This window comes from Dendrobates tinctorius, unplaced genomic scaffold, assembly GCF_039654945.1.
Source record: "Dendrobates tinctorius isolate UK_male_01 unplaced genomic scaffold, ASM3965494v1 ptg000099l, whole genome shotgun sequence".
Classification (NCBI taxonomy): domain Eukaryota; kingdom Metazoa; phylum Chordata; class Amphibia; order Anura; family Dendrobatidae; genus Dendrobates; species Dendrobates tinctorius.
In genome coordinates this window covers 1745745-1772174 of record NW_027361767.1, presented here as the reverse complement: position 1 = coordinate 1772174, position 26430 = coordinate 1745745, and the positions used below count along the sequence as shown (strand labels likewise).

General features: G+C 54.4%; 1 protein-coding gene and 3 non-coding genes across 4 annotated transcripts; all 4 read left to right on the top strand.

Moving 5' to 3' along the window:
- Window positions 1-2499: 2499 nt before the first annotated feature.
- On the top strand, window positions 2500-26430 carry TNPO2 (transportin 2). Its single transcript, XM_073587403.1, has 25 exons — window positions 2500-2651; window positions 5365-5478; window positions 5702-5777; window positions 9076-9225; window positions 9426-9532; window positions 10384-10517; window positions 10596-10677; window positions 10772-10894; window positions 10980-11098; window positions 11364-11424; window positions 12673-12841; window positions 13249-13401; window positions 13485-13710; window positions 14283-14454; window positions 14726-14812; window positions 14970-15077; window positions 15422-15580; window positions 15669-15756; window positions 16540-16638; window positions 16747-16842; window positions 19295-19370; window positions 19454-19553; window positions 19633-19707; window positions 20811-20957; window positions 24213-26430. Exons 1-24 carry the CDS (start codon window positions 2580-2582, stop codon window positions 20916-20918), a joined length of 2754 nt encoding a protein of 917 aa, XP_073443504.1. The 5' UTR covers window positions 2500-2579; the 3' UTR covers window positions 20919-20957; window positions 24213-26430.
- LOC141099362 (small nucleolar RNA SNORD41) lies at window positions 9261-9330 on the top strand. Its single transcript, XR_012234493.1, has one exon. It is a non-coding gene; the product is annotated as a small nucleolar RNA SNORD41 (small nucleolar RNA).
- LOC141099365 (small nucleolar RNA SNORD41) lies at window positions 12138-12206 on the top strand. Its single transcript, XR_012234496.1, has one exon. It is a non-coding gene; the product is annotated as a small nucleolar RNA SNORD41 (small nucleolar RNA).
- LOC141099363 (small nucleolar RNA SNORD41) lies at window positions 14543-14611 on the top strand. Its single transcript, XR_012234494.1, has one exon. It is a non-coding gene; the product is annotated as a small nucleolar RNA SNORD41 (small nucleolar RNA).

Here is a 26430-nt window from a genome sequence, read left to right as displayed (position 1 = left end):
ATCAGCTGTTCCCGGTGTCGGACTTTCAGCTGTTCCCGGTGTCGGACGATCAGTGGTTCCTGATGTTGGACGATCAGCTGTTCCCGGTGACAGACGATCAGCTGTTCCCGGTGTCGGACGATCAGCTGTTCCCGATGTCGGACGATCAGCGGTTCCCGGTGTCAGACGATCAGCTGTTCCCGATGTCGGACGATCAGATGTTCTCGGTGTTGGACGATCAGCTGTTCCCGGTGTCGGACGATCAGCTGTTCCCGGTGTCGGACTTTCAGCTGTTCCCGATGTCGGACGATCAGCTGTTCCCGGTGTCGGACTTTCAGCTGTTCCCGGTGTCGGACGATCAGATGTTCTCGGTGTTGGACGATCAGCTGTTCCCGGTGTCGGACTTTCAGCTGTTCCCGGTGTCGGACGATCAGTGGTTCCTGATGTTGGACGATCAGCTGTTCCCGGTGTCAGACGATCAGCTGTTCCCGGTGTCGGACGATCAGCTGTTCCCGGTGTCGGACGATCAGCTGTTCCCGGTGTCGGACGATCATCTGTTCCCGGTGTCGGACGATCAGCTGTTCCCGGTGTCGGACGATCAGCTGTTCCCGGTGTCGGACGATCAGCTGTTCCCGGTGTCGGACGATCAGCTGTTCCCGATGTCGGACGATCAGCTGTTCCCGGTGTCGGACGATCAGCTGTTCCCGGTGTCGGACGATCAGCTGTTCCCGGTGTCGGACGATCAGCTGTTCCCGGTGTCGGACGATCAGCTGTTCCCGGTGTCGGACGATCAGCTGTTCCCGGTGTCGGACGATCAGCTGTTCCCGGTGTCGGACGATCAGCTGTTCCCGGTGTCCGACGATCAGCTGTTCCCGGTGTCCGACGATCAGCTGTTCCCGGTGTCGGACGATCAGCTGTTCCCGGTGTCGGACGATCAGCTGTTCCCTGTGTCGGACGATCAGCTGTTCCCGGTGTTGGACGATCAGTGGGTCCTGATATCGGACGATCAGCTGTTCCCGGTGTCAGACGATCAGCTGTTCCCGGTGTCGGACTTTCAGCTGTTCCCGATGTCGGACGATCAGCTGTTCCCGGTGTCGGACTTTCAGCTGTTCCTGGTGTCGGACGATCAGATGTTCTCGGTGTTGGACGATCAGCTGTTCCCGGTGTCGGACGATCAGCTGTTCCCGGTGTTGGACGATCAGTGGGTCCTGATATCGGACGATCAGCTGTTCCCGGTGTCGATCAGCTGTTCCCGGTGTCGGACGATCATCTGTTCCCGGTGTCGGACGATCATCTGTTCCCGGTGTCGGACGATCAGCTGTTCCCGGTGTCGGACGATCAGCTGTTCCCGGTGTCGGACGATCAGCTGTTCCCGGTGTCGGACGATCAGCTGTTCCCGGTGTAGGACGATCAGCTGTTCCCGGTGTCAGACGATCAGCTGTTCCCGGTGTCGGACGATCAGCTGTTCCCGGTGTCAGACGATCAGCTGTTCCCGATGTCGGGCGATCAGCTGTTCCCGGTGTCGGACGATCAGCTGTTCCCGGTGTCGGACGATCAGCTGTTCCCGGTGTCGGACGATCAGCTGTTCCCGGTGTCGGACGATCAGCTGTTCCCGGTGTCGGACGATCAGCTGTTCCCGGTGTCAGACGATCAGCTGTTCCCGGTGTCGGACGATCAGCTGTTCCCGGTGTCGGACGATCAGCTGTTCCCGGTGTCGGATGATCAGCTGTTCCTGGTGTCGGACGATCAGCTGTTCCCTGTGTCGGACGATCAGCTGTTCCCGGTGTTGGACGATCAGTGGGTCCTGATATCGGACGATCAGCTGTTCCCGGTGTCAGACGATCAGCTGTTCCCGGTGTCGGACGATCAGCTGTTCCCGGTGTCGGACGATCAGCTGTTCCCGGTGTCGGACGATCAGCTGTTCCCGGTGTCGGACGATCAGTGGGTCCTGATATCGGACGATCAGCTGTTCCCGGTGTTGGACGATCAGTGGGTCCTGATATCGGACGATCAGCTGTTCCCGGTGTCGGACGATCAGCTGTTCCCGGTGTCGGACGATCAGCTGTTCCCGGTGTTGGACGATCAGTGGGTCCTGATATCGGACGATCAGCTGTTCCCGGTGTCGGACGATCAGCTATTCTCGGTGTCGGGATAACTTGATTTTATATCCCTTCAAGTCCAAAAATGTCTCACGACTAAAGAGTTAAATAATGACGTTGGCTACAACACCCCATATACAGTAGGGTGATGTGCACTTATGGGGGATTATCACTGCAAATGGGGGGCACAGCTCCAGAATAAAAGCAGGAACAAACAGCTCAAAAGCACAGCCATGATTCCAGCCCCCAAAATGAAAGCAGCGTTTTTATTGGTCGCCTACAATCCCCTTCTCACAACATCCCACCAGTTTTCCTTTTAAATTTTTCATTTTTCTCAAGCGCCCAAAACAAAGATGGCGCCCTCAGACGGTCACGTGCTGTAGCGCAGTCGGCATGGCAGCATTTGAAATAGCCCAGGCCAAAGACGGCGGTCGGGAGGGGTCATACAGAACTGGCTCCGCCTCTCTGACGGCAGTTTATTGGTTGGTTGTAAAGGTGCAAATGACGTCATCAGCCCGCGCGCTCTCTCTTTCTGTGTCTGCGCCGCTTGCGAGTCTCCTCCATCCCTGCGAGGTGAGCGGCGCCGGGGGGGATAGAGGAGCGGGAAGGAGCCGGCGGCGGAGGTAGAGGAGGGGGAGGGCCGGCTGCAGGGCCGGGGTGAGTGTGAGTGCAGGCGAGAGCTACAGGTGGGAGCCGGCCGGGCCGGAGGAGTGATTTATGGGGAGGACGGAAACCACAATATGCGACGGGATCCATTGAGCGAGACGTATGTGGCGGATAGGAGCCGGGAGGTGTGCAAGTGTGAACACGGGCTGTGATTGTTCCACTCTGACTGGGTCTGTAAAGTTCCCGGACCAATCATTTCACAGGATCTACTGGGGCAGAGGGTGGCATCTGGGATCTGCCATGGTAGGTGGGGGCAGCGGGATCTGCCGGGACAGGTGGGGGTAGTGGGATCTGTTGGGGGGCAGCAGAATCCGCTGGGGCAGATGGGGGGTAGTGGGATCTGGTGGGGGTAGTGGGATCTGTCAGGGGCAGATAGTGGTAGTGGGATCTGCTGGGGGCAGCAGGATCTAGTGGGGGTAGTGGGATCTGCTGGGGGCAGCAGGATCTAGCGGGGGTAGTGGGATCTGCTGGGGGCAGCAGGATCTAGTGGGGGTAGTGGGATCTGCTGGGGGCAGCAGGATCTAGCGGGGGTAGTGGGATCTGCTGGGGGCAGCAGGATCTAGCGGGGGTAGTGGGATCTGCTGGGGGCAGCAGGATCTAGCGGGGGTAGTGGGATCTGCTGGGGGCAGCAGGATCTAGCGGGGGTAGTGGGATCTGCTGGGGGCAGCAGGATCTAGCGGGGGTAGTGGGATCTGCCGGGGGCAGCAGGATCTAGTGGGGGTAGTGGGATCTGCCGGGGGCAGCAGGATCTAGTGGGGGTAGTGGGATCTGCCGGGGGCAGCAGGATCTAGTGGGGGTAGTGGGATCTGCCGGGGGCAGCAGGATCTAGTGGGGGTAGTGGGATCTGCCGGGGGCAGCAGGATCTAGTGGGGGTAGTGGGATCTGCCGGGGGCAGCAGGATCTAGTGGGGGTAGTGGGATCTGCCGGGGGCAGCAGGATCTAGTGGGGGTAGTGGGATCTGCCGGAGGCAGGTTGGGGGTAGTGGGATCTAGTGGGGGTAGTGGGATCTAGTGGGGGTAGTGGGATCTGCTGGAGGCAGGTTGGGGGCAGCAGGATCTGCTGGAGGCAGGTTGGGGGCAGTGGGATCTGCTGGAGGCAGGTTGGGGTCAGTGGGATCTGCTGGAGGCAGGTTGGGGGCAGCAGGATCTGGTGGGGGTAGTGGGATCTGCCGGGGGCAGGGTGGGGGTAGTGGGATCTGCCGGGGGCAGGGTGGGGGTAGCGGGATCTGCCTTAGGAATCTGGAGTTTTCCCAGGTAGATCAGGGGTCACCTTAAAGAACAAAACCCCGGACCTTTCTTGACTGGATCCATATCTGACCCTCCACATGAGATATTATCTCTTTGTCTGATCTGTCTCGGGATCACATCATCAGTTGCGCTCCTGACGATTGACAGTTGGGGTTGAGCTAACTGTCCGCACTGTGCACCGTCCGCTGCTGCGGTCACAGGCAGGATTCACTGCAGCATCAGAGGAGAGCGGATCTGGTGATCTTCAGAGTAGATCTTGGAAGAGTTGTTCTCATTGTCTTGGAGACTAGCCACCTCTGATAGGTTGCAGAGGTAGCTGGTAACCTAGGCAATGAGCAGTATATTATACATAAATATCTCTTCTTTAGGCTAGAGGATTATTAATAAGAGGTAGCAGATGATTGATGTATGAGTACATTCCAGTATACCCTCTTATGAAGATGAGACCCCGTTAATCAGATGTACTTACACTGACGTCAGTCTGATGCCTGCCGTGGTCCGAAACGTGAGATCAACGGCCGACGCTACTGACCTGGATCTGCAGATAAATATCTTGTGTCTATGGCTGCCGACCGATATCCTGTGTACACATCTGGGGGAGATCTGTGCTTTGCAGGGAGAGGAGAAACCTTCTGCTATTTAGAAGGAATCAGTTACCAGGTTTTTTTTTAGTATGTAATCTAAGAACAGTATAATTTAGGGGAATAGACCCTGATTCCAGCGATGTCACTCGGCTGCTTGCTGTAGTTTTGATTGAAAACTGTTTTCTCATTGCAGATCTCTGAATGCTGACCTCTGTATAATCCCAACACACCACTGATTGGCAGCTTTCTGCCTATGCACAGTGTACATAGAAAGTGCCAATCAGTGGCGTGGGTGGGGTTATACAGAGCCCTTGAATAGGGAGGCCCACATAGCAGCAGGTTTACTAATCCTCTATTGATAGCCACCTGCTGAAAAAACAGTGAGTTTATCAAAACTACAGTAAGCGGCTAAGTAAGTGACACATCCTTGGAATCAGGGTCTCTGACCATATATTATGCTACTATCAGATGAGGTGGAAAAATCCTGGTAAAAGGTTCCCTTTAAAGCCCCCCATACAGAAGTAACAACTGTCAGATGAACACTGGTTCAGCTGACTACTCTTCCGACTCCTCCATGCATGGGAGTGCTAGGATCTTTTGTGCAAGAGCTGCTGCCGGCCTCCTCCCCGCTCCTCCCGGCCTTAAACCGTAGGTTTCTTCAGCAGCAGAGTGTAATGGACAGTACCTGTTGGATTTACAGTACAGCAGTGCCCCCGGCAGGCAGAGGGGCAATACTGCACGTCTGTGAATATTGGTGATGTTGAGTTTTCCTTCTTTGTCTTCTTGCAGCCTGTGGTTGTGAAGATGGACTGGCGTCCGGATGAGGAAGGATTACAGCAAGTCCTGCAGCTCTTAAAGGACTCTCAGTCCCCAGACACAGCCACCCAGAGGGTGGTCCAGGACGTATCCTTCACATCACATGGTGATCAGTGTCTGCCAGCTTCTGCACGCTCACACTGCGTCTGGTCGCTGACTGGCGGCTCTTTCTGTGCGTCTATCCTTATACATGCAGGGCAGTTCTTGCTAAATGTGGGGGGTAGTGGATGTATAATATGAGGGAGCGGGGGTCTATATTCCAGTTCTGTCACAGCATATGGTCGCTCTCTTCTCCTTAACCGTCTCTCAGAAACTGAAGCAGCTGAATCAATATCCTGACTTCAACAATTATCTGATCTTTGTGCTGACGCGGCTCAAGTCTGAAGGTGAGAGGGGGATTGTCGGGTGTATGAACCGCCATGTCTGAGGGTGTGATCCCCCAGGTCACAGTGTAGGTGGGGTATCAACAGTGGAAACGTGCCATACTGGGGCTGATCTATGGGAAGGGGGTATGGTCATACTGTGTATAGAGTGTGTTTTCACAGGGTATGATATATGTGGCAGTTGGTGAACACATGGTATAGCGTACTGGGTCGTGGTATCTGTGGATGCTCGTCGTGCTGTACTGGATAGATCATGCACATGTGCCGACCGGGCTGTACTGGGTAGATTATGGAGATGTGCCCGCTGTGCTTGGTAGATCGTGCAGATATTGTTCGTGCCTTATTGGATCAATTTATGTGGATTTGCCCACTTGGCTGTACTTGGTAGATCGTGCAGATGCGCACTGTAGTAGGTAGATTAGCATGGATGCGCCAGCTGTACCACGCTGGGTAGATGAGCGTGGATGTGTCTGTCGGGCCGTAAGGTGTAAATTAGTGTGGATGTGCCTGTCATGCCGTACTGGTTGGATCGTGCGAATGCGTCTGTCGTGCCGTACTGTGTGGATTAGCGTGGATGTGCCTGCCGGGCCATACTGTGTAGATTAGCATGGATGCAACCGTCGTGTCGTACTGGGTAGATTAGCGTGGATGCACCCGTTGGGCCGTACTGGTTGGATCAAGTGGATTAGCATGGATGTGCCCGCTGGGCTGTACTGGGTAGATTAGCGTGGATGTGCCTATCGTGCTGTGCTGGGTAGATTAGTGTGGATGCGTCCGTTGGGCCGTACTGGTTGGAACGTGTGGATGCTTCCGTCGGGTTGTACTGTGTAGGTTAGCGTGGAGGCGCCCATCCGTCGGGTTGGATCGTGTAGATGCGCCTGCTGTACCATGCTGGGTAGATTAGCGTGGATGTGCCCGCCGGGCTGTACTGGGTAGATTATGGAGATGTGCCCGCTGTGCTTGGTAGATCGTGCAGATATTGTTCGTGCCTTATTGGATCAATTTATGTGGATTTGCCCACTTGGCTGTACTTGGTAGATCGTGCAGATGCGCACTGTAGTAGGTAGATTAGCATGGATGCGCCAGCTGTACCACGCTGGGTAGATGAGCGTGGATGTGTCTGTCGGGCCGTAAGGTGTAAATTAGTGTGGATGTGCCTGTCATGCCGTACTGGTTGGATCGTGCGAATGCGTCTGTCGTGCCGTACTGTGTGGATTAGCGTGGATGTGCCTGCCGGGCCATACTGTGTAGATTAGCATGGATGCAACCGTCGTGTCGTACTGGGTAGATTAGCGTGGATGCACCCGTTGGGCCGTACTGGTTGGATCAAGTGGATTAGCATGGATGTGCCCGCTGGGCTGTACTGGGTAGATTAGCGTGGATGTGCCTATCGTGCTGTGCTGGGTAGATTAGTGTGGATGCGTCCGTTGGGCCGTACTGGTTGGAACGTGTGGATGCTTCCGTCGGGTTGTACTGTGTAGGTTAGCGTGGAGGCGCCCATCCGTCGGGTTGGATCGTGTAGATGCGCCTGCTTTACCATGCTGGGTAGATTAGCGTGGATGTGCCCGCCGGGCTGTACTGGGTAGATTAGCGTGGATGTGCCTGTCGTGCTGTACTGGGTAGATTAGTGTGGATGTTTCAATGTGAAGCAAAAAGAGAAGAAATATGCAGCACTCACCGATGTAGCTGAAAAACTGTGAGTCTTTATTTCACATAATTTCCATCAAATGTGTGGACAATCAGGACGTAGAGGAATGCTAGGGGAGGGAGGTGCCGGACAACGGCCGTTTCGCGATTACTCGCTTCTACGGGTCCAGGTGGACCCGTAGAAGCGAGTAATCGCGAAACGGCCGTTGTCCGGCACCTCCCCTAGCATTCCTCTACGTCCTGCATGTCCACACATTTGATGGAAATTATGTGAAATAAAGACTCACAGTTTTTCAGCTACATCGCTGAGTGCTGCATATTTCTTCTCTTTTTGCTTCACATTGAAATATTCATGTTTTTTCATGCAAGCACCTCCATTTTTTGACTGAATTATATGCCGTAATACTTCAGATAGGTAGCTCCGTCTGGTAATGTGGTGATTTGTGTGCCCTAGTATGCCGTTCATTTGTTTGCTCTTTGCTGGGAAGATTAGCGTGGATGTGCCTATCGTGCTGTGCTGTGTAGATTAGCGTGGATGCGTCCGTCGGGCCGTACTAGTTGGAACCTGTGGATGCTTCCGTCGGGCCGTACTGGGTAGATTAGCGTGGAGGCGCCCATCGGTCGGGTTAGGTTGTGTGGATGCGCCTGCCGTACCGTGGTGGGTAGATTAGCGTGGACGCGCCTGCCGTACCGTGCTGGGTAGATTAGCGTGGATGCGCCTGCCGTACCGTGCTGGGTAGATTAGCGTGGATGCGCCTGCCGTACCGTGCTGGGTAGATTAGCGTGGATGCGCCTGCCGTACATGCGCCTGCCGTACCGTGGTGGGTAGATTAGCGTGGATGCGCCTGCCGTACATGCGCCTGCCGTACCGTGGTGGGTAGATTAGCGTGGATGCGCCTGCCGTACCGTGCTGGGTAGATTAGCGTGGATGCGCCTGCCGTACCGTGGTGGGTAGATTAGCGTGGATGCGCCTGCCGTACCGTGGTGGGTAGATTAGCGTGGATGCGCCTGCCGTACCGTGGTGGGTAGATTAGCGTGGATGCGCCTGCCGTACCGTGGTGGGTAGATTAGCGTGGATGCGCCTGCCGTACCGTGGTGGGTAGATTAGCGTGGATGCGCCCGCCGTACCGTGGTGGGTAGATTAGCGTGGATGCGCCCGCCGTACCGTGGTGGGTAGATTAGCGTGGATGCGCCCGCCGTACCGTGGTGGGTAGATTAGCGTGGATGCGCCCGCCGTACCGTGGTGGGTAGATTAGCGTGGATGCGCCCGCCGTACCGTGGTGGGTAGATTAGCGTGGATGCGCCCGCCAGGCCATACTGGGTAGAATAGCGTGGATGTTCTCCCCCCCCCCCCCCCCCCCAGGCCGTACGGGGTAGATTAGCGTGGATGCGCCTGCTGGGCCGTACTGGTTGGATCGAGTGGATGCGCCCGCCAGGCCATTCTGGGTAGATTAGCATGGATGCGCCCGCCAGGCCATTCTGGGTAGGTTAGCGTGGATGCGCCCCCCGGGCCGTGCTGGGTGGATTGTGTGAATGCACTCGCTGGGCCCTACTGGGTAGGACCTGATTAGGCTCATTCACGCTCTGCACACCGAGCCTATGGGGTCACCGTGTTGCGAAGGTCGCAGTATAATAACCAGTGTCTGTATTACAGATGAGCCCACGCGCTCCCTGAGTGGTCTGATCCTAAAGAACAACGTGAAGGCTCATTACCAGAACTTTCCCCAGCCAGTGTCTGAATTCATAAAGCAGGAATGTCTGAACAGCATCGGAGATGCGTCCTCCCTCATCAGAGCCACCATCGGTGAGTGCAGCCGTGGAGGTCTCTGCTGTTGGCCCCTGGACATGATGCAGATCCGTTATCCCTGACGTACAGTGAGGGCTCTTGTATTCATACTGTCTGATCCAGTGACCGTGTTATGGCCCTACACACCTGTCATCCGCACAAGTGTAATCCTAGCATTAGACGCTTAGTTGTCGCTTTTGTTGATGTTTTCTCTTCAGGAATCCTCATCACCACCATAGCATCAAAGGGAGAGCTGCAGACGTGGCCAGAACTACTACCTCAGCTCTGCAACCTGCTGAACTCGGAGGACTACAACACCTGCGAGGTGAGCACTGATGGCTATGAGCCTCCCTGAACCATCCTGTTATATATACCATGTGACTGGCCCAGGTCATGGCTGATCATCAGATATGCAGCGATCTGTAACACTACTGAGGCTCTGGGCCGCCGGGGTCTCCATCTGTGCATGCGCCGCCTCTAGCGGCCCATGGCTTCAGGAGGGTGGCCGCAGGGAGGCTAGTGGTGTGCTTGGCTCTGCTCGCCGTGGACGCCGGGCCGCGGCGTCGCCACGTTTCTGCCGCCGCCATCCTGAGGAAGGGACCCTGCTCAGGTGCACTCGGCACCGTCCGCCATCAACACGAGCTTCAGCATCGCCACACCTCTGCCTCCGCCGGATCCGCTGCTACACCACTGCCCCAACCTGCCTGTAACCCTGTGATCAGACTATAAGACCCCCCCATTTTTGCGCCCAAATTTTTTTGGGAAAAAGTACGTCTTATAGTCTGAAAAATACAGTAGTTTTTCTCATGTCACATGTAATGAATATCTCCTGCAGTATTACTAGTGCCAATTCCAGTGTCGGTAGTGTTACTATGTATTTTACAGTTATTAGATTCTTTAGAAGGACGTAGATCTGGGGATTTATTGTGACGGAATATAGGCTGAACTGGATGGACAAATGTCTTTTTTTTTTTTTTCAGCTTTGCTAGCTATGTTACTATGCTGTTACTGCTCCCAGCAAACCCTGACATGCGCCTTAATGCAGATCTGTGTAGAAACCCAAAGACTATCTCAGCAGTGACCCCGGTGGTCTTTGGACACCCTCTGATGGTGCTGTACAGGGGTCTTGTGGTCCGACTTCCACTGATCTGATATTTCTTCCTTTATTATTTTTAGGGGGCGTTTGGCGCTCTTCAGAAAATCTGCGAGGATTCCTCCGAGCTCCTGGACAGCGACGCCCTGAACCGACCGCTGAACATCATGATCCCCAAATTTCTCCAGTTTTTCAAGCACTGCAGCCCCAAAATCAGGTCCTTCCAGTCACTCCGGTCAGTGCCCTAAAGCCGCCTCTTGTACCCACATTTGACGCTCTCTCCTCCTGCCTCCAGGTCCCACGCCATCGCCTGTGTGAACCAGTTCATCACGGACCGTGCCCAGGCTCTCATGGATAATATCGACACGTTCATCGAGGTTTGTGTTCCTGCGGGAATCCGTGACCGAATCCCTGGATCTCTCCCAGGTGTCATTGGAGAGATGAGACTAACGAAGCCCCTCTTCTCCTCAGCACCTTTTTGCACTTGCGGTGGATGAAGACCCCGAGGTCCGTAAGAATGTGTGCCGGGCGCTGGTCATGTTGCTGGAGGTGCGGATAGACCGGCTACTTCCTCACATGCACAGCATCATCCAGGTCTGTGATGGTCTCTCCTCCTCCTGCTCTGTCATGGTGGGTCAGAGCCGCTCTGCTCAGTCGTGTCCTCCTCTCCCTCCTCCAGTACATGCTGCAGCGGACGCAGGACAGCGACGAGAACGTGGCGCTGGAAGCCTGCGAGTTCTGGCTTACGCTGGCGGATCAACCGATCTGTAAAGACGCTCTGTCCAATCACCTGCTGCAGTGAGTACCCAGCTTGGCTGCCCCTTTATATCCGGGGGAGCAGGTCTATCATTACACATCCAGGGCAACAAGGGAAGTGTCCCTGTCATGATCGGGGTGCAGAATATTTAAGGGGGCCCTTGATTAATTATCATAGATCGTAGTCTGGAGAGAATCTCGCTGATAATGTGCCCCATATTAGAAGTCTGCACCCCTCCTTCCGTACAGAGACCCTCATGGTTGTATGATTGGTAGTGGAGGTAGAACTGTGCTCTTTGTCTTGCAGGCTTATTCCCATCCTGGTGAACGGTATGAAGTACAATGAGATAGACATCATCCTCTTAAAGGTGAGTGCATCAAGTGCTGGACCTGTGAAGAGCAGGGACATGTCCAACCCATAACCTAATGGGTTAACCCATAACCTAATGGGTTAACCCAGAGCAAATAAGGCCGGTGCTAATTGCCCCATAATCAGTGAAGGGTTAATTCCTCACTCCACACACAGCAACCAGATTAGTGCCTAGGATCAAGTTCCTATCCCCAAAATGTAATATTCCATGAAAAGCATCCATGTCCTTGAACTTTTTTTTTTAGAGCATCAACCATTACAGCATTGTGTGGTAGAGAGTGCTGTAATCTCACTGCTCGCACAGTAAAGAATCCATAGTCTCACTGCTTTCATAGTATCACTGCTCGCACAGTAAATACGGTAATCCATAGTCTGACTGCTCGTACGGTGAAGGGTCCCGAGTGTCTCTGCTCACGCAGTAAATAATCTGTGTCTGTGATGATGATGCCTCGTCGCTGTTGCAGGCCCAGGTGTAATCTCATTATACAGCTCTGTCCCCTCATATATTTGTACATTGTAATAAGACGCCCCTAAGTCTTCATCATCCCAATCTGAATTCCCCCGGTGTGATTTCCCCCATCTCCTGCAGTCACCCATTCCAGTAGTAACCAGCGGGTGAGAGCAGTGTGGGGGGGGGGGGGGTGTTATTATTTTTAAAGCGGATGTATATAAGTAGATGCAGTTTGTAGTACTGGGTGGGGGGCCGCGTCTCTGGAGATGATGATGATACATATAACATGAAATCTATATGATGTTTCGCATTCATACTGCCTGATCCAGAGATCTGTCCTCACACTGCCCTGTATGGAGAGCCCGTTATACCATTCCCCGCCCCCCATTATACAAGCTCAAACACTATATTGAGTATATTATATCTTTCCCTTCCCCCATGTAATAAGACGCCTCTAAGGCTTCATCTTCGCAATCTGAATCCTCACCCCCCAATGTGAGCCCCCGTCTCCTGCAGTCACCCATTCCCGTAATAACCCTGACCGCTCTTCTCTGCACCCGCTCAGCGATCTCCTTATACACCGGAGACCAAAACTGTGCCCAGTATAAGTGTCCGCACCAGGGTATGGAGACCGTACTGTGTCCTCGTCATGAGCCTCGCCGCCTCCTCTAATCCTTCCCGTTACTTTCTTGGCCCTGGCAGCAGCTACCGGACACCGGTCACCGCTCTTCTGTTCTTGTGGCTTTTCTGTGTTTGGGGTAATGCCTCGGGTAATAATCTGTTCTGTCTCCCCAGGGGGATGTGGAGGAGGATGAGACCGTCCCAGACAGCGAGCAGGACATTAAGCCGCGGTTCCACAAGTCTCGCACCGTGACGCTACAACATGAAGAAGAGCGTGTGGAAGGAGAGGACGATGGTGACGATGAAGATGATGACGATGATACGTTGTCTGACTGGAATTTAAGTATGTACCGCTCCTGCGTAAGGCTCTCTTTACATTAGGACCCTCCTGAAGTGATGCAGATACCCCATCCCCTGAGTTACACTGAGGGTCTCTTGTATTCATACTGTCTGATCGGAGGGTCCGGGCTTGGCCTTGCCTTTCTCTGGGCCTCGGCCTCTCACACCTCTCTCTCTCTCTCTCTCTCTCTCTCTCTCTCTCTCTCTCTCTCTCTCTCTCTCTCTCTCTCTCTCTCTCTCTCTCTCTCTCTCTCTCTCTCTCTCTCTCTCTCTCTCTCTCGGCCTCTCGCCCCTCTCTCTCTCTCTGGGCCTCGGCCTCTCACTTCTCTCTCCCTCTCCCTCTGTGACTCTCTCGCTTTCTCTTTCTCTCTCGCCTTTCCTCTCGGTGACAGGGTGTTGTGTTTTTCTCAGGGAAGTGTTCGGCTGCTGCCCTAGACGTCCTGGCTAATGTTTTCCGTGAAGAACTTCTTCCTCACCTTCTTCCGCTTCTGAAGGACTTGCTGTTCCACCCAGAATGGGTGATAAAGGAGTCCGGTATCCTGGTGCTCGGGGCCATTGCTGAAGGTAGCACTCCTCATTTACTTTGGTTGTAAGGTGCTGTTTTAACCCCTGACATGCTCAATAGTCCATGTTCTGGTTGGCTGCAGGCTGCATGCAGGGCATGGTCCCCTACCTGCCAGAGCTGATTCCTCACCTCATCCAGTGCCTGTCTGATAAGAAGGCTTTGGTCCGCTCCATCGCCTGCTGGACACTGAGCCGATACGCCCACTGGGTGGTCAGCCAGCCCCCCGATCTTTATCTGAAGCCCCTTATGACTGAGCTACTGAAACGAATCCTGGACAGCAACAAGCGAGTGCAGGAAGCAGCATGCAGGTAACGCTGGCTGAAGGGAGAGGTCGTCTTTTAAAGCCTCCGTATAATGCCGAGGTCAGATGGTGTACTCCAGTCTATGCTGGGAGATGTAGTGTGTGGTCTCGGAGGATAATCTACATCCTCCATATTAGTCTCGGGACTACCAGGGCTACAGGGAGATATCTTGGATACTATCAGGGTAATATTAAAACTCCTAAATACAGCTTTGGATGTGACTGGAGTAATAAAGTGGTGAAGTCAGAAGACTGGGAATGGGTCGCAGGTGTATTCCCATTTGAGTAGACGATGGCGTATTGTTAGAATATCTCTCGGACCCTCCCCGAATCTGAGAATGAAGGTGCTGGAGCATTGCGCAGGGCCATGGACTACTGCTGTGGCCACTTCACCAGAGTCCTGCCAGTCGCTTCTCTCCTCTCTAGTGATGGCTTATCTGACAACTTTCGCACCAAACTGTTCTAGATTCTGTCCCATGTCCCTTTTACTATTTGTCATCGTGGCTGATAGAGGGGAACAGTAGCTTGCATTGGACTGACTGTTCTTGCTGAGATACAGATGAGCCTTTTCTCTCTTAGTGCATTCGCAACCCTGGAGGAAGAAGCCTGCACCGAGCTTGTACCGTACCTGAGCTTTATCCTGGACACTTTGGTTTTTGCCTTTGGAAAATACCAGCACAAGAACCTCCTCATCCTGTACGACGCCATCGGGACCCTGGCCGACTCGGTGGGGCACCATCTAAACCAACCGGTGAGTGCAGGGGAGGGGGGTATTTTTTTTATAAAGCAGATGTATATAAGTGGATGCAATTTGTAGTATGGGTGGGGGGGCTGCGTCTCTGGAGATGATGATGATACATATAACATGAAATCTATATGATGTCTCGTATTCATACTGCCTGATCCAGAGATCCATCCTCACACTGCACTGTATGGAGGGTCCGTTATACCATCTCCCCCGTTATACAAGCTACATCATGTAATGTATCTAATATATCTCTTTCCCTCCCCCATGGCTTCAGGAGTACATTCAGAAACTAATGCCCCCTCTGATCCAGAAGTGGAACGAGCTGAAGGATGAGGATAAGGACCTATTCCCCCTCCTGGAGGTGAGGCTCGGTCTGCATGTAGTGGGTGCTTGTGCGAGGGGTGGTCCCATGTGTTGGTATCTTGTATTCATACTGTCTGACCCCCGGTGACTGGCACAGGGTATAATAGTCAGCAGGTGCCACTTGCCCGTCTGTGTAACGAAGTGTTTTCTTCTAGTGCTTGTCCTCCATCGCAACCGCCCTGCAGAGCGGATTCCTGCCGTACTGTGAGCCGGTGTATCAGCGATGTGTCACGCTGGTGCAGAAGACCCTCGCTCAAGCCATGGTGAGTACATCTAACCCACCATCGTGCCTATGTGACGTTAACCACTTCCTGCGCCTTAGCGTAATAATTTGCTGAGAGCGTCAGCACTGCCATGGATGTCAGGATGCGATGCGTCGCCTCTGTACCCCCGGGATGCGATGCGTCGCCTCTGTACCCTCACATTATCTGCAGAGAGAGCAGGTGTAATTTACAGCCACTCCATCTCCACAACTGCCGTGATTTGGAAAAACTCCTAATCCCAGGACGCTGATTAAGAGCGGGGCACTTACTGCAAAATATCTGCACCCATCACCGAGACGTTTCCTGCCGCTGTGTATTGTGCTGATCCGTTTTCTCCCTGGCAGATGTACAGTCAGCATCCGGACCAGTACGAGGCTCCCGATAAAGACTTCATGATCGTGGCCTTGGATCTTCTCAGTGGGCTGGCAGAGGGGCTCGGAGGCCACGTGGAACAGTTAGTAGCCAGAAGCAACATTATGACCCTCTTGTTCCAGTGCATGCAGGTGAGGGCTGTGGCTTTGCTCTTGGTAAATCATGAGCTCCTTGGGGAAACTGACCGTGTTCTGAGGCTTCTCTCCCTTTTACTTATAGGACATCATGCCAGAGGTTCGGCAAAGCTCCTTCGCTCTCCTGGGTGACCTGACGAAGGCTTGTTTCTTGCATGTGAAACCTTATATCTGTAAGTAACTTATTGCATTTTATATGAGCATGAAGGGGTTAAAGCCGTTCCACGATTACCTGGTACATATACACTTATATCTCGATTTCTCATGGCGTGGGCACAGGGGCTGAACCAACAACGCAGATTTTGACTGCTTTATTCATCCAGTCCCTGCTTCTACCAGCAGCGATTGGAGCCAGATCTGATCGCTGCTTTCTAACCCCATAAATGCTAAGGTCAATCACTGATACCGGCAATTTAAAGGGATCCTGTCAGCTGATACATGCTGCTCACGGGCAACAGTGTCTGATTCATAACTTCACCTTTGCACTTCGGGGTAAATATAGTGTAAAGATCTGGCTAGCTAACATAGGGCGAGACAAGACCAGTCCGACACCAACCCCGGCCTGTTTCTCTAGTTGATTGACAGGTCTTTTCCATGTGTGTATACGTAGAGAGAAACCTGTTACCCATCTGGAGCGGCACTAGGAGACGCTGCCCAGGATGGCACTGGACTAGTCTCGTCTCGTCTCGTCTCCATTTTCCTCCAGTGATTTCTTCTATAGTTCCCACTGGATATATAAGTCACATTTTATCTGAAATTAGTGTTTCAGAGACATATGTAGCTGCAATTGTGTAGTTTAGGCTCTGATTTGTGCTACCAGTGGTTTGGGCAGCATGAATCGAGTGAAACATTCCACTGAATTGGAGGGTCAAGTCCCCCATGGGGACTAAAAAAAAAAAACAATGTAAAAAATATTAAAAGTAAAATGAAAAAAATCCCTGTTCTTTTCTTTACAGCGGAGTTTATGCCAATTCTTGGTACCAATTTAAACCCGGAGTTCATATCTGTGTGTAATAATGCCACATGGGCCATCGGGGAGATCTGCATGCAGATGGGTGAGTATATATGTAGTTCTGCTCCTGATCTCTGTATACAGGGCCCAGCTCACCTCTATTTACGGGCTGCCTCTGCCGGCAATGTCTGACCTCCCTGCTCTCTGCCAGGGGCCGAGATGCAGCCGTACGTTGCCATGGTCCTGAATAACCTGGTAGAAATCATCAACAGGCCGAATACGCCCAAGACGCTGCTCGAAAACACAGGTTGGTGGCATCCTGATATTTTCTGCTCCAGCTCAGTCGTCTAAGGCTAGTTTCACATTAGCGCTTTTGAGCGCAGCGACGGCCTGCGCACGGCCGCCGCTAAGCCCCGCCCCTGCCATGCCTCCGCCGGTAGCTCCGCCTGCCAACGCATGACGCTGCATGCGTCCTGCGTCCCCTATCTTTATCACTGGGGGCGCAGGCCGTGCGCAGTATGCGTTTGGCGGCGCATGCGTCCTTTTGACAGTGCGCCGACCAGCGCCAAACGCAACCTGCTGCAGTTTGGTTGCGCTCGGCGCACCGTCAAAAAGTCGCATGCGCCGCCAAACGCATACTGCGCACGGCCTGCGCCCCCAGTGATAAAGATAGGGGACGCAGGACGCATGCGCCGGCAGGCGGAGCTACCGGCGGAAGCGGGGCTTAGCGGTGGCCGTGCGCAGGCCGTCGCTGCTCTCAAAAGCGCTAATGTGAAACTAGCCTAAGCGAGTGCCAGCCGACGGCCCCTCAGCTGATTGCTCTCTCTCCTTAGGGGGTCTTATAGCATGTAAAGGGTTATTCTGAGTCTCTGCCAGTGCACAGGGCTTCGTTATACATCCACAGGAGCTCGTGACACCTCAGCCACTGCCTCCTACTCTTTCAGAATACACTGGACCCATCTCACATTAGATGTAATGTGACAGCAGCACACGCCTCCCGGGGTCTCCATGATGAGCACTTCCAATCTCCCGTACACAATGGGTTCTTCCAACCCAAAAGCAGGAAGTCTTACCCAGTTGTCAGATCATGCAGGGGCAGAGAGCCGACAGCTTCTGTCATTGTTGTGCTTCGTTCATGGGCCATGGCTGCTAGCGTTAAATGACACATGAACGTTTTTATAATTACAAGTATGAGAGAGGTTTTATACTTGGGTCTCCTTTTGCTTCCTGAAGCTTTCCAGGAGGTGATGGAATAGAGTAATAGCCTGTTCTTCCTTAAAGAAAAAAAAACCAGTGCATTTTTAATCCCTAAATGTTTTACTGAAACACTCCTGGACCCACCCAAATCCCCCACCCAAATGAATGTGGCTCACTAGATGCAGAAGGCCTATTACCTCTGGTCTAGGCCACAGGTGGGCAATTAGTCTTCCCAAGGGGCCACCTGAGAAATTCACTGTTGTGATGAGACGAACCAATAGGGTTTTATCTATTATATAAAGCTCAAGTGTATGTATGTTTGTATGTCTGGGATTGGCATCCGCACCGTCGCAGATACAGCCACAAAATTTGGCACAGTCACACGTCTGGACCCCGAGAGCGTCCTAAGCTATGTTGTGAGGCGAAATTTTAACCCTGCACGTTCCAATTCACCAAACAACTTTGCCCCTATCTACATAATGGGGGAAAAAGTGTTTGTATCAAGCCCCGCTCATTATGATGTCATAATGGTTGACTATGGGATGGAGGATATGTATGACGGGTATATGGGCACGGGACTATGGGATGGAGGATATGTATGATGGGTATATGGGCACGGGACTATGGGATGGAGGATATGTATGATGGGTATATGGGCACGGGACTATGGGATGGAGGATATGTATGATGGGTATATGGGCACGGGACTATGGGATGGAGGATAATTATAATTTGCTATAACTAACCACAGTTAGTTACTATGCCCGGGCAGCGCCGGGCTCTTCAGCTAGTCGCTTTATAAAAAGCAGTATAATGTGTGATGTCGATTCGCTGCTAATGCTAACAATACATAGTGTATTATACAAAACACGTAGCATAAGCTCTGGCAGTGGCTACTGCCGCTTTGTCGGCTCTGGCGGTGGCCACCGCCGCTTTGTCGGTTCTGGCGGTGGCTACCGCCGCTCTATCGGCTCTGGCGCTGCTGCTCTCGGTGTGCAACTCACCTAGCAGAGTCCATACTGAATGTCAAAAGCGCCCACAGACAGGCACGCACAGCGTGCAATGTCGCTTTTGTGCTCCTGGCCTTCATATCTGCGACTCCCGAGCAGGGCCTGGTGTGCATTTAGCTGTCCTCATCTATGGACGACAATTTGCCCCGGTTTGGTGTTGGTAACAATCTGTGAATCGCTCTCCATCCTGACTGCACTGATACGTAGTAACACATTCTCAGCTGTGTGAGTCGTTTTGATGTTTAGGAGCAGGATGAGGTCTTCCAGATATTTTCCGCCACTGAATTCAAACCGGACTGGTTTTTTACCATTATTATTATAGCGCCAATTATTCCTTGGTGCTTTACATGTGAAAGTGTATCCATAATTAAAACAAGTCACCGACTGGCACAGGAGGAGAGAGGACTCGGCCTGTGTGGACTCACGGTCTACAAGGGATGGGTGAGGCTATAGGAGGGAAGGGCAGAGCTGGTCCATGAATCCTGGTCCAGGTGACTCTGCTTTCTGGACCCTTTGTTCTCCAGCGTCTCATGTGTCCCTCTTCTCTCCCAGCTATTACCATTGGCCGCCTTGGCTGTGTCTGTCCCCAGGAGGTCGCACCCATGCTGCAGCAGTTCATCCGGCCCTGGTGAGTTGGGGGCTGTTGTTCCCCATCCTGATCTATAGCTGTGGGTTATATGGGATTTTCATCACCATCTTCTCATGTAACAGGTGCACGTCCCTGCGTAATATCCGCGATAATGAGGAGAAGGACTCGGCCTTCAGAGGGATCTGCATAATGATTGGTGTGAACCCTGGAGGAGTAGTGCAGGTATGTGGGACACGCTGGGGTCTCTTATTGGATGGGTCTCTACTGCATGGTCTTCACATTCATCTAATTTATGTTGCAGGATTTCATCTTTTTCTGCGACGCTGTGGCCTCCTGGGTGAGCCCCAAGGATGATCTGAGAGACATGTTCTATAAGGTCAGTCTAGGGGGGTGACTGGAGCGTGTGTGCACAGGTCCCACCATAAACCCTCCGAGGACTGGTGACCTGCACGGAGAAGGGTTAGGGTCATAGGTTGGGCTCCTTAAGCAGCGCACCTGTACCTTATGATTAGCAAGGAAAGCCCCCGACTATGGGGTTACCCGGGCCAGATTGTGTCATTGCTAATAACTTACTGAGGTTTGGTAGATATCCTAAAAGTGAGGACCTGTCGTTGAGACAATCCCCATAGTCTTATGAGTAAGGGGGTCTGAGTTTTGCAACAGTCGACAGCAACGGTCTAACGTGCGCTGCTACTTAAGTCCGACAAAAGTGCTCTGAACTGCGGATCGGTGGGTGTCGAAGGAAAGACCCTCACAGGTCTAAAAGTTAGTACCGGTCTTGTGGATAGGCGATACCTTGTCGTTACCAGAACACCGCTTTTAATTTGGCTTTCCTGGACATCACTTGTAGAATGGTCCTAGGCAAGAGCAGAGATTAAAGTCCGAGAGAAGCCTAAAGTGAACCTGTCAGGTGATACACTGCGCCTATCACCAAGGGCGGTATTCACTCTGAAAATATGAGCAGGGATCGAGAGGACTAGTTCCAGAAGAGACCCCACCCCCACCCCGATGGCTCTTCCTCTCCACCACACCCCCACCCCGATGGCTCTTCCTCTCCACCACACCCCCACCCCGATGGCTCTTCCTCTCCACCACACCCCCACCCCGATGGCTCTTCCTCTCCACCACACCCCCACCCCGATGGCGCTTCCTCTCCACCACACCCCCACCTCGCTGGCGCTTCCTCTCCCCCTAACCCCCCCCCCCCAGCTGACTTCTACCTGTCCCACTCAGCTAGATTGCTAGATTGACAGGGAGAGGCCTCTCAATCCATGTAGACCCTGGCAGAGGAGAATGAGCCCCGTCGCCAGTCTTCTCCATTCCTGACTTGTAGCACTGCAGCATTTCGGAGCGTTGCTTCACGCTGATCCCATGGTTGACGCAGCAGGTTCCCTTTAAGGGAGGGAAGGGATTGAGAGCGGACACCGGAGGACATGCTAACATTCCACCTTATCGCTTCTGTCACCTTCTGTCTTACAGATTTTGCACGGTTTTAAGGAACAGGTCGGGGAGGATAACTGGACGCAGTTCTCTGAGCAGTTTCCTCCTCTGCTGAAGGAGCGACTGGCTGCGTTCTATGGGGTGTAATGTGATCATGGGCAAATCTACACATACCCAGCGTGGGAGGTAACGGTCGGTGGGGGTGTACGTTGCGGGCAGTGTGTGCGTGTGAGAGTGCTGCGGGTGGTGGGTGGGTGTGTGCTGCAGGTGGGCGGTGTGTTTGTGTGTGCATGCTGTGGGCGGTGGGTGTGTGTGCTGCGGGCTGTCGATGTGGGGATGTGTTTGTGCGCTGTGGGGGTGGGTGGTGTGTGTGTGTGGGGATGTGTTTGCGCTGTGGGTGTGTGCTGCAGGCGGTCAGTGTGTGGGTGTGTGTTTGTGCGCTGTGTGTGTGCTGATGGTGGTCGGTGTGTTTGTGCGCGGTGGGTGCTGCGGTCGGTGGGTGTGTGTTTGTGCGCGGTGGGTGCTGCGGTCGGTGGGTGTGTGTGCGCGGTGGGTGCTGCGGTCGGTGGGTGTGTGTTTGTGCGCGGTGGGTGCTGCGGTCGGTGGGTGTGTGTTTGTGCGCGGTGGGTGCTGCGGTCGGTGGGTGTGTGTTTGTGCGCGGTGGGTGCTGCGGTCGGTGGGTGTGTGTTTGTGCACGGTGGGTGCTGCGGTCGGTGGGTGTGTGTTTGTGCGCGGTGGGTGCTGCGGTCGGTGGGTGTGTGTTTGTGCGCGGTGGGTGCTGCGGTCGGTGGGTGTGTGTTTGTGCGCGGTGGGTGCTGCGGTCGGTGGGTGTGTGTTTGTGCGCGGTGGGTGCTGCGGTCGGTGGGTGTGTGTTTGTGCGCGGTGGGTGCTGCGGTCGGTGGGTGTGTGTTTGTGCGCGGTGGGTGCTGCGGTCGGTGGGTGTGTTTGTGCGCGGTGGGTGCCGCGGTCGGTGGGTGTGTGTTTGTGCGCGGTGGGTGCCGCGGTCGGTGGGTGTGTGTTTGTGCGCGGTGGGTGCTGCGGTCGGTGGGTGCTGCGGTCGGTGGGTGTGTGTTTGTGCGCGGTGGGTGCTGCGGTCGGTGGGTGTGTGTTTGTGCGCGGTGGGTGCTGCGGTCGGTGGGTGTGTGTTTGTGCGCGGTGGGTGCTGCGGTCGGTGGGTGTGTGTTTGTGCGCGGTGGGTGCTGCGGTCGGTGGGTGTGTGTTTGTGCGCGGTGGGTGCTGCGGTCGGTGGGTGTGTGTTTGTGCGCGGTGGGTGCTGCGGTCGGTGGGTGTGTGTTTGTGCGCGGTGGGTGCTGCGGTCGGTGGGTGTGTGTTTGTGCGCGGTGGGTGCTGCGGTCGGTGGGTGTGTGTTTGTGCGCGGTGGGTGCTGCGGTCGGTGGGTGTGTGTTTGTGCGCGGTGGGTGCTGCGGTCGGTGGGTGTGTGTTTGTGCGCGGTGGGTGCTGCGGTCGGTGGGTGTGTTTGTGCGCGGTGGGTGCCGCGGTCGGTGGGTGTGTGTTTGTGCGCGGTGGGTGCCGCGGTCGGTGGGTGTGTGTTTGTGCGCGGTGGGTGCTGCGGTCGGTGGGTGCTGCGGTCGGTGGGTGTGTGTTTGTGCGCGGTGGGTGCTGCGGTCGGTGGGTGTGTGTGCGCGGTGGGTGCTGCGGTCGGTGGGTGTGTGTTTGTGTGCGGTGGGTGCCGCGGTCGGTGGGTGTGTGTTTGTGCGCGGTGGGTGCCGCGGTCGGTGGGTGTGTGTTTGTGCGCGGTGGGTGCCGCGGTCGGTGGGTGTGTTTGTGCGCGGTGGGTGCCGCGGTCGGTGGGTGTGTGTTTGTGCGCGGTGGGTGCCGCGGTCGGTGGGTGTGTGTTTGTGCGCGGTGGGTGCTGCGGTTGGTGGGTGTGTGTTTGTGCGCGGTGGGTGCTGCGGTCGGTGGGTGTGTGTGCGCGGTGGGTGCTGCGGTCGGTGGGTGTGTGTTTGTGCGCGGTGGGTGCTGCGGTCGGTGGGTGTGTGTTTGTGCGCGGTGGGTGCTGCGGTCGGTGGGTGTGTGTTTGTGCGCGGTGGGTGCTGCGGTCGGTGGGTGTGTGTTTGTGCGCGGTGGGTGCTGCGGTCGGTGGGTGTGCGTTTGTGCGCGGTGGGTGCTGCGGTCGGTGGGTGTGCGTTTGTGCGCGGTGGGTGCTGCGGTCGGTGGGTGTGTGTTTGTGCGCGGTGGGTGCTGCGGTCGGTGGGTGTGCGTTTGTGCGCGGTGGGTGCTGCGGTCGGTGGGTGTGCGTTTGTGCGCGGTGGGTGCTGCGGTCGGTGGGTGTGCGTTTGTGCGCGGTGGGTGCTGCGGTCGGTGGGTGTGCGTTTGTGCGCGGTGGGTGCTGCGGTCGGTGGGTGTGCGTTTGTGCGCGGTGGGTGCTGCGGTCGGTGGGTGTGCGTTTGTGCGCGGTGGGTGCTGCGGTCGGTGGGTGTGCGTTTGTGCGCGGTGGGTGCTGCGGTCGGTGGGTGTGCGTTTGTGCGCGGTGGGTGCTGCGGTCGGTGGGTGTGCGTTTGTGCGCGGTGGGTGCTGCGGTCGGTGGGTGTGTGTTTGTGCGCGGTGGGTGCTGCGGTCGGTGGGTGTGTGTTTGTGCGCGGTGGGTGCTGTGGTCGGTGGGTGTGCGTTTGTGCGCGGTGGGTGCTGCGGTCGGTGGGTGTGTGTTTGCGCGGTGGGTGCTGCGGTCGGTGGGTGTGTGTTTGTGCGCGGTGGGTGCTGCGGTCGGTGGGTGTGCGTTTGTGCGCGGTGGGTGCTGCGGTCGGTGGGTGTGCGTTTGTGCGCGGTGGGTGCTGCGGTCGGTGGGTGTGCGTTTGTGCGCGGTGGGTGCTGCGGTCGGTGGGTGTGTGTTTGCGCGGTGGGTGCTGCGGTCGGTGGGTGTGTGTTTGTGCGCGGTGGGTGCTGCGGTCGGTGGGTGTGCGTTTGTGCGCGGTGGGTGCTGCGGTCGGTGGGTGTGTGTTTGTGCGCGGTGGGTGCTGCGGTCGGTGGGTGTGTGTTTGTGCGCGGTGGGTGCTGTGGTCGGTGGGTGTGCGTTTGTGCGCGGTGGGTGCTGCGGTCGGTGGGTGTGCGTTTGTGCGCGGTGGGTGCTGCGGTCGGTGGGTGTGCGTTTGTGCGCGGTGGGTGCTGCGGTCGGTGGGTGTGTGTTTGCGCGGTGGGTGCTGCGGTCGGTGGGTGTGTGTTTGTGCGCGGTGGGTGCTGCGGTCGGTGGGTGTGCGTTTGTGCGCGGTGGGTGCTGCGGTCGGTGGGTGTGTGTTTGTGCGCGGTGGGTGCTGCGGTCGGTGGGTGTGTGTTTGTGCGCGGTGGGTGCTGTGGTCGGTGGGTGTGCGTTTGTGCGCGGTGGGTGCTGCGGTCGGTGGGTGTGTGTTTGTGCACTGTGTGTGTGTGCTGTGGGCATTTTTGGAATATGCTGTGACTATATTGTGTCCCTTCTCCTTCCTCCAGGTTCCTGTTAGGTCCATGAGGTAATTGGGATTGGTGTCCTACACCCCACACATCCAGTCTTTAGCGGGGTTTCAGGGAACAGTGTCCTGGGTCAGCGACATCCCTCCATTCCAGACTCCTTTCACCCGACTCCCAAGACACCTCAGCGGAGAACAGCAGGATGCAATCACTACGCCGCCTTCCCGCCCTCGGAGATCTTCATCTTTTTTTAATTTTTCTTTTCTAGTAACAGAGCATGATGGGGGGAGTTGTCTTAGGATTGAGATGTTAACCCTTGTAGGGTGGGGGGTGGAGGAGCTGGTCCCACATCAGGGCAGGAGGGTTAGACTATAGAGCGGGAGGGAGGAAGGGGATCTACGGCAATAGACAGTGCGGAGCAGGTTAGGGGTCACATTAAACAATAAAATGGCAAAAAAAAATCCAATCACAGCAGAATAGGGTTGTATCCACAGACAGGAAGGTCGGCCATCATCACAAGGCCCAGGTTCAGGCGGAGGAAGAGATCGTAAAGTCACGAGCTTGTTTATTTATTTTTTTTAATTTTTTAATTTTTTCTTTGCGTCTTACTACTTTTGCTCCCTTGCTAATTTGCACAAGAGGTTAATGGTTCACTACAAGTTCTCGTTTATCAGCAGCCTTTATCATCATGGCAGGAAGAGTCTCAGACGGGTTGAGGTTTCCTCATATTATTTTTTTTTAATTATTTTTATCGTAAATCATTTCCAAGGGGGTGAACGACTTTGCTGCAAAGTTCAGACCGGCCCTTTGAGGAAAGAGGTGGTTTTGTAGAAAGTGAGTAGGGGGCCACCTAGTGGGCAAAAATGAATTCTAGCTCCCGACGCAATGTCCGATCCTTAATGGGGTAATGGCGAATTAATGAATATTTTCATCAGAGATTTCGATCATTAATCATAGATTACGCCAGACCCTTGAACGTGACGTCGCTGTCGGAGGGGGCTTCAGATTAATGGGCATCAGCAATAAGGAGGAGCTTTATGTGTCTGGACTTTAAGGCGAGATAAGTGAAGGGTTTCTGTGTAGGACTAGATGGCCAACGCTGTGATCCCCTGCTGCTCACACTGGGGCCTGTAGGGGGCAGCGTTTTGCATTCATCATAATTGTGAGAAATGGTCACTATCTGAAAATGTAGGGGGCGCACTGTGGCAATGGTGTCCCCAAATAATGGCACTCCGAGCTTTTTACTGAGGTATATGGCACGGTTTAACCCCTACTTGTATAAGGGTAGACGCCATTTATGCAATGTCAACTCTGGCCTCCAGTACTTGGTGGTCCACCGGGGTCTTTGGCGAGAAAGTGGATGCCACCGCCACTAAAATTCTAAAATGTGACCAATTTGCCCCCTCCTCAGTGTGTGCAGGGGGACAGGTCATGCCTGATCCTCAGCGGGGCGTCCTGCCCGTGAAGGTCTTTAAAAAGTGATTGGGCAGAGCCAAGCAATCTGCCAATCCTTGAGTGCCATGGGCCATGCATGGTGTATCAGGTCATTCCTAATGGTAGTCGGCTTCAGGTGAGGCAGCGGGCGTCATGTCGGCGTCTTACCCGGCGCAGGGAGCAATAGAGGGCACTTGCTAAGGGCAAAGTCTCCATTCCCCCCACTTTTGCATTTAAAGCGTGGCGTGAACCAACCCGTATCTGGGAAGCATCAGACGGTCTGCGACCAACATTCCAGTTTACAAACCGACAGAAAGCGTATATCTATGTATTAATTTTATATATATATATATATATATATATATATGATATAAATTTGTAGCCATTTCCAGCAGATGGAGGAGGAGAAAGGTCCTGAGACTTGACTGACACTGTGAAAAGGGAGACGAGTGTGGACCGTGGCTTTAGGCTTGGTGTGGTCTAGGGAAGGGGGCCAGGGAGGGAGGGGAACGGTTTTAATAGGTAGAGCAGGGTTTCTGCGGCTTAGAGGGCATCCTGGTACGTGTTGTGAAGTGTGAGCTCCTGGGCCGAGGGGTCATTAGCATCCTCCCTTCCTGTTTTGTATAGTAGGGCACACCACTAGGCTCCAGGCGAATTCTGGGACTGTATATTGGTATTTGTGATGTAATGTTTCCTATGGTAAAACTGCAGTGTATTTAGTGTAAAGCCGTCTGCTTGCACCTTTGCTCAGATGAGAATTATATTCTCATTTTATGTATATTTTTTTTTTTTTTCTTAACTAAAATGCAGTTTTTTTGTGACTCTA

Bases quoted from the DNA above. Each gene is read 5' to 3' on its own strand.
- TNPO2 (XM_073587403.1), top strand. From the start codon at position 2,580: ATGACGTCATCAGCCCGCGCGCTCTCTCTTTCTGTGTCTGCGCCGCTT. The intron at 10,518-10,595 runs GTCCTTCCAGTC...TCCTGCCTCCAG, and splicing joins CACTGCAGCCCCAAAATCAG to GTCCCACGCCATCGCCTGTG. The intron at 16,843-19,294 runs GTTGGTGGCATC...CTTCTCTCCCAG, and splicing joins GACGCTGCTCGAAAACACAG to CTATTACCATTGGCCGCCTT.